This window comes from Anopheles funestus, chromosome 2RL (genome assembly GCF_943734845.2).
Source record: "Anopheles funestus chromosome 2RL, idAnoFuneDA-416_04, whole genome shotgun sequence".
NCBI lineage: Eukaryota > Metazoa > Arthropoda > Insecta > Diptera > Culicidae > Anopheles > Anopheles funestus.
Genome location: NC_064598.1, coordinates 97,639,727 through 97,652,252, shown reverse-complemented (window position 1 = coordinate 97,652,252; position 12,526 = coordinate 97,639,727). Strand labels below are relative to the sequence as shown.

General features: G+C 45.1%; 1 protein-coding gene across 2 annotated transcripts in view; it reads left to right on the top strand.

Annotated features, from left to right (window-relative positions):
* The window catches only part of LOC125763475 (zinc finger protein 391-like), a 223,971-nt gene that overhangs the window by 101,764 nt on the left and 109,681 nt on the right, over nucleotides 1–12,526 (top strand). For both annotated transcript variants that reach the window (XM_049426712.1, XM_049426710.1), the window contains one exon: nucleotides 2,347–2,368. In XM_049426712.1, coding sequence (XP_049282669.1) covers nucleotides 2,347–2,368 — 22 coding nt within the window. The remainder of the gene's footprint in view (nucleotides 1–2,346; nucleotides 2,369–12,526) is intronic.

Here is a 12,526-nt window from a genome sequence, read left to right as displayed (position 1 = left end):
AACTTCCTAGCAGTCCAGCAGGCGAGAACCTTTTTGCAAACAATCATCGAAGAACGACGTCGAAGTTGTGCGAATGTGTCGCGTTTTCCGCACGAAATGAGAGCAATACATTCCACCCCATTCCGATCTCGCTCGGATCCGTTCCATAAAATTGAATTAATTTTCCATATCGTGTCCCGGTGTTTCCGAATGTATGCGCAGCATTCGGTCGATGCGCAGAATGTGACCGATCGCGTAAAGTGCAATCCCGGTCTCGGGACGACATGCATCAAAAGTGCAATCGGGACCGAAAAGACAGCAACAAAAAAACTGTGCGGAGTAAAATCACTCCAAAAACCGTTGATGATTACTGCGGCCAACACTACACCTTGGCGTACCCAGCGCAGGATATTCGTGAGCATGATGTATGCGTGACTATGTGTTTTGCCCGGGCTCAAAACGGTTCCTACTATCCGAACGCAGGGCCGACCTGAGCGAGATATGAAAAGCGGCAATAAAAGCACTCGCAGAGAACATAAATAACCGTGTGCGCGCACACCAACTGATTGGTAGTGGGGCAACAAAAATGCACTGATTTTCGCCTCCATTTACGTACGCGAGTCAACATGGGTGCTACTTTGAGGTCACCGTTTCTTCCGTTTAGCTGTCCTTCCCCACACCAAACCCCTTTTGGTATCCATCCTTGTTCTCCCCCTATCGGGGGGAGAAGTTTGTTTATTTTTATTGCATTTCCAAAGTTAATCAAAGTGAATAAATTCCCGTCTTATTTATGCTCGTCATTTCCAATATCGTTTCGCAAGGTGGCCGGAACCGGGACCACAAAACAAAAATGTCCATCTCGCTACACCCCGCGATGGGATGACTTTCTCGCCATTGGGGATACTGATAGAGATTTATCGGTTCGGCCCGCCACGAAGCCTGTTGCCCAATGTGCGCAATGTCTCATCAGTCTTTTTCCCTTCGCAACAGTACAGTACAACAAGTTGTCGTTGCCGTTCACGCGCATAAGCTTTTATGTTGTCCAACCGTGCGTATGCTTGTCATGTCGTTCGATGCGGTCGCAAGCAGGAAGGCATTTTTCCGGCTGCACCGGATTCGGATTATCTTGACCCAATCCCTTCCCAAAACCCTTTACCATCCTGCTTTGGCCATCTTGGGAGGCCATGTGTCTAGTGATCCGGAAGGTGAAGGTGATTATCTTTGCCGTGCGCCTTGATTTTCACCACTTTTCTGGACGCGAATCCCGTGCTCGCGATCTGCACTTGGAAAACCGATAATCCCCACGGGAAGGGGAACCGGATCGGGAGTTGTGCGAACGAGCTTGTTAAAATACCGTACCCGGCTGCAAACCCGTTCCCCCTTTGGTAACGTGAGGTCCTTAATTGAATTTACACACCGCACTCGGTGTTGTTGCTCGGTTTTGATGTTTTACACTCGATACGATGAGCACACACATGGCCCTTTTTTTTGCTCTCTCTTGCTTTGCTGTTTGTTGTTCCTCTGCCGGTGACAATCTTGTGGCGATACTGCCACACCGCTTGTGGTCATCCAGGTATTCGCCGGATCGAGTTGTTGGCACCAATCGTGCGAACGTAACCCAATCAAAGTGATATATTGGATGGCGAATGACTTGTCGATCGGACGAGCAGAACGATCACGGTGACGATCAAGAGCGATCGTCTAGCAAAGCGCAGCCGTGAATGTTACCGGGGCTTGGAAAAATGACGATAGATTGGCGAGAATAAATTATCATTTCTAATGGGATAAGTAGGTGCAACGGACATGTGGGTGATATTTTGCGTCCAGTGCAGGCAGTTACCCAATGTGTCGCTGTGCCTCCGGTAGGACACCATAAAGAGAACATCTTTTTGATTATTTTTATCGCAGCCCTTATGTGTACTGCGTATCGAAATCCCCGTCCCGGGCAAACCGTAGCGAGAAATATGTTCTTTGACAGTTGATTTTACAGTTGACAAATATGGCACCGTGAGTGTGCCTTTTTACAAAACAGTTCCGTACCGATGGTTTGGAGCGAAAATCCATAAAGTAGCTGTTACGTTTCACTTTGCAAAAGGATGTGTGCTTGTTTTGGTTGGAAAGGCAAACAACTTTGTACAACACAGCAATTGTTTGGGAAATTAAATTATAATTCAATTTTTACCTTTTTTGTAAAAAGTTGCATTTTCACGATCAATTAATTTGTTGAATATTCAGCATTTATATTCAGAACTTCTTACAAAACTCCAAGAATAACTTATATTTATACTTCTGAAGTACATAATATTTTAAAATCAGAAAATAGCTTAATAATTATAGAACTGACTAAAATTTTCTTGTCTATTCCAGGTGGATGGGATGGCTTACCAAGGTGAGTAGAAATAAATCACTTTAATCTTCACAAAAACTTGGACGCCTCGGACGCCTAGCTGCGTACAACATTAATAATATGGTATCATCCTTTATTCTTCGAACCAACATCAAACTTATGCATACAAAAACGCTAAGAATCACATCCTCTTCAACACAAAATGACCCTGACATGTAAAACTCCGCAGTCAAATGTGCTCTAGTGTGCACAAATTGTTGGGAAATCTTTCCCCATGACCACCTTTTAGCGACTCATGACTAAACATTATGCCACCTCCAGTCGCTGACAATGAAGAAATAAATTGACCTCTTCGTAATTTAATGAGCAAGAAGGAGTGTTTCGTTCCATACCTGTATTGCGCATCACCGAATCGGAATGGATGCAGAGGTTGTACTTTACGAAAAAAAATATAAATCTGCGTCCTACCTGCTACTATACTGAGCAAAACGCAGTAAAATACGAGCGACAAAAACACATTTGACTAGAGAGAATAAAAAAAAATCACATTAAACGTAAACGCCGTCATAAAGGGTTTGCCGCGAAGGGTTGCTTCTTCCTTTGTGCTGGGCCGATCCTCCCACATCAGCGTACGTGCCTACGTGGTAGTTACATTAAAACTTTGTAGCGTTTTTCCTCATATGTATGAGTTTAGGAGCAGTGCTGCGAAGCGACCCAATCGGAGACCGGTAAGGCCACCCATCCAAAAGACAATGGTGGGCGGCTATAGAAATCGGACACGGCCGCAAGTCACAAAAACACCAAACGTAGCGTTTGGACGAATGCTTACTTCTTTCAAACCGACCGATGGTGGAACGGCATAAGGGCGCCCGTAATTCGGTGTCTTCCATCGAAAACGTCTCTCGGTAGTAAGAATTTCGAAATCGGATGGAAATAAGAATAACCTACGTACGTAAGTCCCCACAAGAGCAACAGCATAAAGCTCCAGTCGGAGGAAAAAAAGCTCCTCTCCATCTCTGACTGCAGTTGTTGCCGAATGCGATCCATTCGGTGCGATCTTGATGGCGACCACAACATGGCGACCGCAAACGAGCGATCTCCGGTGAAGACAATTGCGTCGATATTTTATTGTTATTGCTGTCATTATGTAATTATTGTTATGTTTACGATATCGCTTTGTTTTGGGCAGAACGACGGGCAGTACGACGAGTCGGTGCAGTGTGTGATGGTGCCAGTGTAAGGATCGATCAACGAAATCGATCGTATTAAGTGCGAGTAGACTGACGGTACGAAGCGAAATGGTGCTAGTTCGAAGAGAAAATCGAACAAATAAATAATTAAGATCATAAAAGTATTGTTGGTAGAATACATACACGTTTCCAATATTATTCGAGTATTCAAGTATTCAAGTATTCGAGAATAACACTCTTGTATCTTACACGTATATCGTAAAATTAAATCCAGAAGATGTCCCCGTATGTCAAGACTCCTCTCTCGATGCTATAGGAGGACACTCGTCCTGAAAAGCTGATCGTAAGAAAGTCTCCAACATCGGCGTTATCATCGTGCACCCGTTGCTAGGTGGTATATAATGACAGTATTTATTACCACGACATAACTGCTACCGAACTGCCGATCGTACCGGTGCGAGATAAGAGCACCAGAATCAATTACTAGATTAGTGCCTTCTGGCGAAATCGGTCGCACCAAATGAGCATCCAGCCTGTTTTCCGTGGGTAGAAACAAGAAGCGACCTGGTGGGCAGGTTTTTTTTCGTCGTACCGCAATTCAACTCCATCCTGGTAGATTAATGCCCGGGACATACCAGCCTAGTGGCTGGCAGGGAGCGTCACAGACCATCGAAGATCACAATCGATACGCCTTTATCGTAACGAGACTTTCGAGCCCCGGATCGGATTGCACCTTGGCGTGTGGATGTAAGCGACTATTCCCATATCACAATCGGCTGTATCGGCTTTGCTTTCTAATGCAAAGAGGTGGCCGTGCAGCCGTGCTGACCGATATCGACAACCCATATCGTTATTAATAAAAAGAGAATTATCACAAACGCCACCGGAATTACTCGTGTCGTTCCCGGGAGGGAACGGTTGGTAGAACTGGTTCGTCTTCTGACAGCAGATGGGAAGATTTACATGCACAAGCTCGGCACCGTTTTAGGGATAACATGAAAGGGGTTTTGTTGTGAAATTTAAATTAGCGTTTTGATAACTGCTATGAAGATTTAATAATTTATTGTATGTATGTATATTTCAAACAAAAATTACGAAGAACAAGGGTAGTTAGTGCATTTAATATAATCGGAATTTTAAATTACTTATACAAGTATTCGTATAATTACTTATTGATAGATAAATAAGATTTATAAAGCTGCAGCAATAAAACAAAGTAACGCAATTTTCAAGGTTTTTACAACACACCTTTTCCGATGCCATAACAAACAACCCTGCAATAGAACGGTCATAGGCCGCCGTCCGATCGGCTGGAGCCGATTCATGGTTTATGGTAAAACGAAGCCAAACCCCACCCGTTGGCGATGAAGCAACAAAATCCAATTCTAATCACATGCCTGTAATGATAATGGCTCCCGGGGCCAGGGCCGGAATCAAGCCACCGGTTTGCGTATCTCGCAGCAAAACCCCATTTTTTTCCATTGGCTACCATTGCAAACCCTGTAAGATGCCGTAATTGCATCCGTCCTGCCGGTGTCGCTGATCTTCGTTATGGTCGTTACGGTTTGCACTTATGGTGCGGTGCTACTGGAAACTTGCATGCCCGTCGAACTTCACCCAGCAAAAACGGAATACGGGAGGCAGGAGGATGAGAGTTACCGGTTGAAGAGAAGAAACGCACAAGATAAGATAAAAATTGCTCATTTCAGTGTAGTAAACCCGCTGGCTGAAGCACACGTTGGCTTCTGGTTGAGCTTACCAGAATTCACCAGAACAAGAAGCGAATCTGTGTCCGAGCGTTTTCGCATCCGGTGTGCGTGGTTGTGTGCGTGCATGCGTTTAAGTGTGGAATTCCAATCATCCCCAAAAACAGGATGTTACAGCAATCAGGCTGTAACGGCCACCGGTCACTGTCTGGTCACCGGTGAACTGACTGGACCCATCTGTGCGCAGGTTGTCCAGCGTCATCGGTACGAATTATGCTCCCGGTTTTATGTGCCTTTTCGGTCTTTTCGGTAGCCCTTGGGTTTTTTTTTCGTCTGTTCGAGAGCTGCCCCGATTCCTGCAGGCTATGTCAAGCCTGTTGCGAAACCGTTTGCAAAATTGGGCTCTAGTTCGTTTCTGTGTTTTTCGGTTAATTTTAAAACGCTCGCTTCGTTCCCTCCACGACCCGCTTTCGTTCGAATCGGAAGCTCTTCGCTGGGTTTTATTGCACTCCACCCTTTTTTTTTTCGACGATTCTTCCCCATTATCACGGGGCCACAAAAGGGAGTGTCCGAGCGTTCGATCGGTTATTAGTTTTGAAATGAGCATAATCTTTGCGAAACGAAAACGAACCAAACCATTAATTCTGTGGCTGTAAGCCAAGATGCACCAAGAAATTGGATGTTCTGGAATTTTGAAGCATTTTTTTTTTTGCAATATTTCAGGTGTTTTGAAATTCTTTCTGCAGATTTCCTATGGGGCTAATACACAGAAAGAACGCATATGCCCTTTTTGCGAAGAAAAACCAAACTTCGTCTAATAGGGTTGGGTAACCATCTTCACCAGTGTAGCCACCGATCCAACTAGCGATCTTGACGAGTAACTTCTTGAAGATACTCACCCATGCGTAGCTTCCCACAATTACCACTCAAGTGTGTAGGATGTGTTTATAGCGAGTGTATGGGCCGCAGCAGAAGCAGAGTAGGGATATTGCCCACTACCAGCACGTAATTTACCATCGCACACATGAAGATTCATTCAATGGTGGACGCTTTTCACCGGCTAGGGCGGTCAATTTCTTGCAACCCCCCTCATCCCCACCCGAACGCATAAGATGGCGTACATCCCTCCATAAAGTCGACCGAATCGGATCCGGGGGCGACCACCCATCCCATTGGGGAGAAATGACCGGAAAATGTATGCACATATAAACAACTCACCCCAATACCGAACACATCTCCGGACGCCGAACCGGACCGATGGGCACAACAATGGAGCCCGAAATCTACAAAGCGTAAAACAATCTCACGGTAAACTCACGGACAACTCCCCCGGTCCGGGTGTGTTGCAACACTCGACAAATCTGTTTCCGTGTCGGAGGGTGTGGAGTGCGTGAAGTTGGTGAAGATTAAGGCGTGTGAACGCTGCTGCCGACATGAAAGCCGCCCATTGTGTTCCGGATGGGGAAATATATTGGTTCGGAGCATCTCGCTCTCGCTCGGTCTCGCGAAACGGACCCGAATGCCCATCATGACATCATAAAGACCTGGACATACTTGGCTGCATATAGCACCCGGGAGACATGGCCACCTTGAGACCGATGATGTGGACCCGGCCTAGAACATCACTCTTTTCTTCGTTCTGGTGTTGATTTTACCCATTTTTGCACACCCGGGCTATTTTTGTGTGCTTTGTACAGTTCGCGATTTATGTAATTATTCGTAGTAAAGCGTGGGAACATCGGGTGGAACCGGTTTGCTAATGGTCAGAGGTGATCCCGATCTTAAGAAACCGTTCCTTAAGTGCGACGTTTGTCTTTCACAAGGTTGGGTTTTTGCAGTAACCCACGCGTATACTTCCCATTTTTGCAATTCTAACTTATTAACCTGGACAACCTGATGAATCCCAATATGCATTTAATTACTCAGTGTAGGGAGACTTTATGTGTTTGAGGGGATTAAAGGAAACTATGAGAATTGTTTACGGCTTAAACTTCTGACAATAATTCGAATGTTTACGAAAAGGTAATTTCCAAATATGATGATTGTCTATTTTCGAGCTATTTGCAATAGAAATGGTAGCGATCACAATTCAATTTACATCCCTCAGAACTCAGCTTCCTCAACCAGGAATGCTGACAGTTCAATGCCAACTCGCACCGTTTCTGGTGACCTCCGCGAATAATCGAACACCGTCGGGTGTCTACATTTGGCGCAAATAGACCCACGGTCAACTTCAAACTTTCAGACCCCAAAGAGCCAAAGGATCTCCTCGCGAACTCCATACAATTGGTCTCTACCTGCCACTCCATACCATTCTTGGTAACTGTGGCTTGGGTTTTAGCTCCCAAGACACCCATATGCGTCCCGTTCGTTGTATCCTTTAGGCACCAAGGTAAGATACCAAGCAAAACTACATCCGACTAGTTCTTGAAGATCTTTGTTTCCGAGAACTCTCAATCCAAACGGTAGAAACTAACCGTGTGCTTGAGTCCGAAAATGGAATCATTTAATTGGCTTATAATTGCACGGTTCGGGTCGAGTTTTTTTTGCTTACCGTCTCTGTGGTCCATGTTCAAGGATGCACACGGGAGTACACAGCCAGCGTGTCACCTGTTGCCCGTTTTGACAGTGAGTGTGCACACTTAAGCTTTCTTCCGGCGAGTGAGCCGGGCGTTAGTTTGGCCACTCAATCGACCACCCGGTGTTACCAGGTAAACTGCCACGAAAACTTCGAACGGACCAGTTGGTAAAGGTGCAATGTGAGAAATTCATCGCCAGTCGTACGGCGGAGAAATTGCTGTTGGAAGTGGCGGAAGTGACACATCGAAAAAAAAGGTCTCAAGAATATTAATTGATTCCCTTTTCTTAGTTGTTGATTATCAGATTTAAAGGACTTTTACCTAAGAGCTTTCGTCTGATAACATCACATCGAGTCATCAGGAAGACATTGTGTTTTCAAAAGTCCCTTATGGAGAGTTGGTCTTGCTTCGATCGTTGTAATTCTGATCAATTATTTCCTACAGATCATTCGTTCAACATTGTATCGTTGCAGGAACAGATGGGCTTCCAGCGCATTAATGTCCTGGTTCAAGGGTCCCACTGTTCCGAAAACAGTGCATCTTTGCTTGAATCTTCCCAATTCCCAATAAAACCTCTAAAACTTCTCCAAAAACCGATCCAACCGTATCTCTCATCGCACAAAACCATCACAAAGAATTCTTTTTATCAATACCGCAATCAACCGTCCCGTGCGTAACCAACGGTTTGCCGCACTCCAACAAAGCATATCTCACTAATAGCTTAAAAGAGGAGACGCGATTTTCACCGACAACTCATCATCCTCGCTTATTTCCTTCAGCTCCTATCGTTAGAAGCAATTACTCGCCTTCAATACAAAACACTTTCGATATTTATATCAGTCACACCGCGTCGTCACCGTGCTACCGGACTTCAAGTTACCGCAAGAATGTCAACAATGTCAAATGCCTCAACCACTGGCATCCTCTTCCTTTTCGGTCGTTCGTCACACGTACCTGCCGACGTGGAATCTCCCACGGGTCCGCACAAAGTTCGCATCCACACATTCGACGTCACGTGTATTTTAATGAAAATAATAATACTCCTCACGGCGTGTAGGCTTACCTGCTTCACACTTATCCCGTCCTTACCACAACCGTCGGAGCTTTCGACCCGTTTGTGGATCCTCGACGTGAAGTGAGATTTCAGCGTTGAAATGAAATTCCTGTGCGTTCCGCGTCGAGAAATGTTCACAAATTAGATTGAAAATCGATTTGGTGTCCTTCTGCTTCCTTTTTGTGCGTGGCGTAAAACACATAAATATAGATATTGGTTCCCGCTGCATGCTGCAGCACATCGTTATCCCGAAGATCCTTCAGCACCCGGGACTGGGAGGCTGGATCTCAATCGTTTCGGCAGATCGGCAAAGGTTCGTTTGATGTTTGGGATCCGCAAAACCATTGTCGTGCCGGAATTTTGTCGCATAGTTGCGCGATTCACAGATCGCATCGCAAAGGGCCCGACCGGTCCAAGGATGAACCTTAGACTTGATTGGGGGGGTAAGATGTTTTCAGATCTTTGCCGACCTCTGTGACGTATCGTGATCTGGCACAGGGTTGATCACAAAACGCCGGAACGCTTCCCAAAGCATTGTTTTCGTTTCACCGCTATTTGGATGATTCTCATCGGACGACTTATGGGTGGTTTTCAAAACGATAGCATTGATTGATCACATACACTCGGTGCAGTATCGATCATTGATCACAATCAATAGATTCGCTGCTGAGTGATCTAACCGTTTTTGATAATGCAACAGTAGAGGCTTTATAATCGGCCAACAGGGTCGATGAAATTTGTGTTGATCTAATTGATAGACTGGCGCTGTGAAACGTTCCGATAGCGTATGGCGATCAAACAAACGAGCCTGCGTTTGGACCACCAAGATCGATCGGGCAAAATTTTGGTTCCATAAATCATGCATAGTTAATTATGAACAATCGTGTAGAACAACACGATGTAATACTTTGCTACCCCCTTTCCATTACAGCACCTCCCCTTATCCTGCTGCAGCAAAACCCCCTCGTACAATGATCCTGCTGCGCGACGCGGTGAGCTTTTTCCATACCACCGGTGAAGGTTCGCCATTATCGCGATCATTATAATCCATTCGAAAAGTATACACGCTACATGAGCCGGCTGCTTATCGTTTCACCCGTCTGCCGAATTCCAAAAACTGCCACAGAAGCATACTAAATGTGTATGTATTTTTTTCTTACTTCATTATGTGTTTTTTTTTTTGGTTTATGGTGTGCGTATGTATTGAGCCACCCTTCGCTCTCGGTATGAAATTCCGAAGGTGTACCCCGGAAGGGGGGAAACATTTTCGATATCCAACCGCTTTTTCGTTGGCAGGCCGGTTTGGTTTGGCTTAAGACAGCCGGCAGACGGTAAACTGTTTTTCGGTGCGAGCGCTCTCTCTGCCTCACTCTCGGAGTCAGCATGCGATGCCATATCGAAACTGAAACCATTTCCAGCAGGTGTTCCGTATGGTTTATGGTGCCCTTTTTGCGCGTGAAACGTTTCCCTCGTCGGTTGGAGGTTTGCTGTTGCTTTGTTTCCTTTCCGAACCACTGTATTTGTGTGTGTGTTTTTGTTAGTGTTGTTGTTTCTTATAATGTTGATATTTGTTTTTGAGTCTCGCCTACCAGACTGGTTACTGCAGTGTAGCAGCAGGAGCTACACTGCTGGATAGTTTTATAGCAGCAACATAGTTGATCATTTTTTTCCAATCAGCAAATAGTTGATGAAGATAATTAATTTTTTTTAAGATGCGATACTAAGTCTCAAATGTTTAACATATTTTATCAAAATACAAAAAAACACAGAAATAATGTAATTATTTCAAAATTATTTACTTATGACAACAACTGTAGATCGATGCAACCAGCCGTCAGCCCGTTGATGCAACGAATGCGCACACCAACGGGTTATCTGCGCTACAGCAATGCACCAGGAAAACGGTAAGCAACATTCGGTTCAAATGTAGTTTAAAAAAAACCCAATTCCCAAATTTGAAACCACTTTTCTGGCTCGCCATTTGGCAAGGGGTTTTGAGCGAGTCCGATTTGAACACGGAACCTTGTGCAATAAATAATCTTTCCGTCGATTGACTTTTTCGAGCGAACATGTGGCTGGAATGTGTGCGTTTTTCTTTTTTTGTTCGGTGTGGAGTTTCTCCGAGTTTGTGTTTCCAGCTTCACAGCACTGGGAGAACTCAAAAGGTGCTTTCATAATAATTTGCAACCGGAGAAGGTGAAAGGATCAGCCCCGGCTGATAAACACTGGAAGCAGTTTCTTAACATTTTCTTTTTTTTTTGGTTGTATTTTTGCACGTAGAAAATACAAATACATATGGGGACCATACCAATAGTCCCAATATAAGGCACCGCATAATTAATCACGTACCACTTAATTTTCCTTTCGCCCCAACCGAGTTCAGCGGGTTCGTTTCTTTTACTTCCAATCAGTCTTCTTTCGCAAAAAAAAACATAAGCGAACGGTACGAAATAATTCATATCCGGTAGTTTGACAGTTTTCCCCCCAACCCGGTTGGTACCGTTTTTGGCCCGCTAACGATCTGTTTGCGGGATAATTGATTAAGGGAAGCTGCGTTCAATTGAATTACCTACTGTTTGCACACGATTCCATGACCGCTGCCATCACCAAACGAGCCGGAAAACGAGCTCCAAACGGTGAAGTAGAATGATTAAGAAAAATAAGCTACACCGGGGACAGTTTTGTGGGTCGGAACACTACCTTTACGTGAGCACGCGGGACGCCAATAAGCTTAGCCACATTGTAAGCTACATTCCAACCCATTCGCTTGTCGTTTTGTGTCTGCTGTCTATTAAAATTCTTGCTCCGGCTTCACGTTCTCAGTGCGAACCAGTTATGAAATCATATTTCTAAACAGCCACCACCAGGTACTACCGGTGCAATTATGGTACGGTAACGGTTATAAGCAATGCTTGCCACCTTTTTTTTATGTTGCCCGTCCCGTCGTGTAGAAATTTAAAGTTTCGTTAACAACACTTTATGCGGGAGAGATAGTTGTAAACAAGTGGAAGGTCTCTATTAGATCCACGATCCACGAAAACACGTGCGGCTCAGCCGGAGTATTTGAAATAGTTCAAATACCAGAAGCAACCAGAAAAGGCTGCAGGAAATTCATTCGCTGCTCACGATTCTGCTACGGTTGGAACCAGCCAGTGCACCAGCACAACATCCGTCACCTATCAGTGGCCAATGGCGGGCGCAGCACATTCTGGCGATCGTTTCAATTCACGTGATTACAGTCGAAGCCAAATACCATATTTCAACGATGATTTACTACTGAAAGGCGGTAACCTCATCGGTGTACAGTCCGAAAACTGGCTACTGCTTCGACTTCCCGATGGGTACCGAAATACATGCAAACCGTACCACATGTTCTTCGGTGGTGCGTCTTCCCTCAGGAAGTGCCTCCGGGCCAAATGCAAAACCTCTTCACTGCTCTAACGAGAGCACATAAACCGTGCGTACGGAGGCCCAACATCAACCAACTGGTCTCCTTCCCGACTGGTATTGCCTGATGTTGTGCAGAAGCTAACGTCCTTCTTCATATCGAGCCTCCTCCTCCTTCTCTCGCACCATCTCTCATTCGCTCCATCCAACTGCTGCAAAAGCATGAATGAAGAGAAAATTAGCTTTTGCAGCATCATAATTTTTCTTCAGCTCCGTTTTTCGTT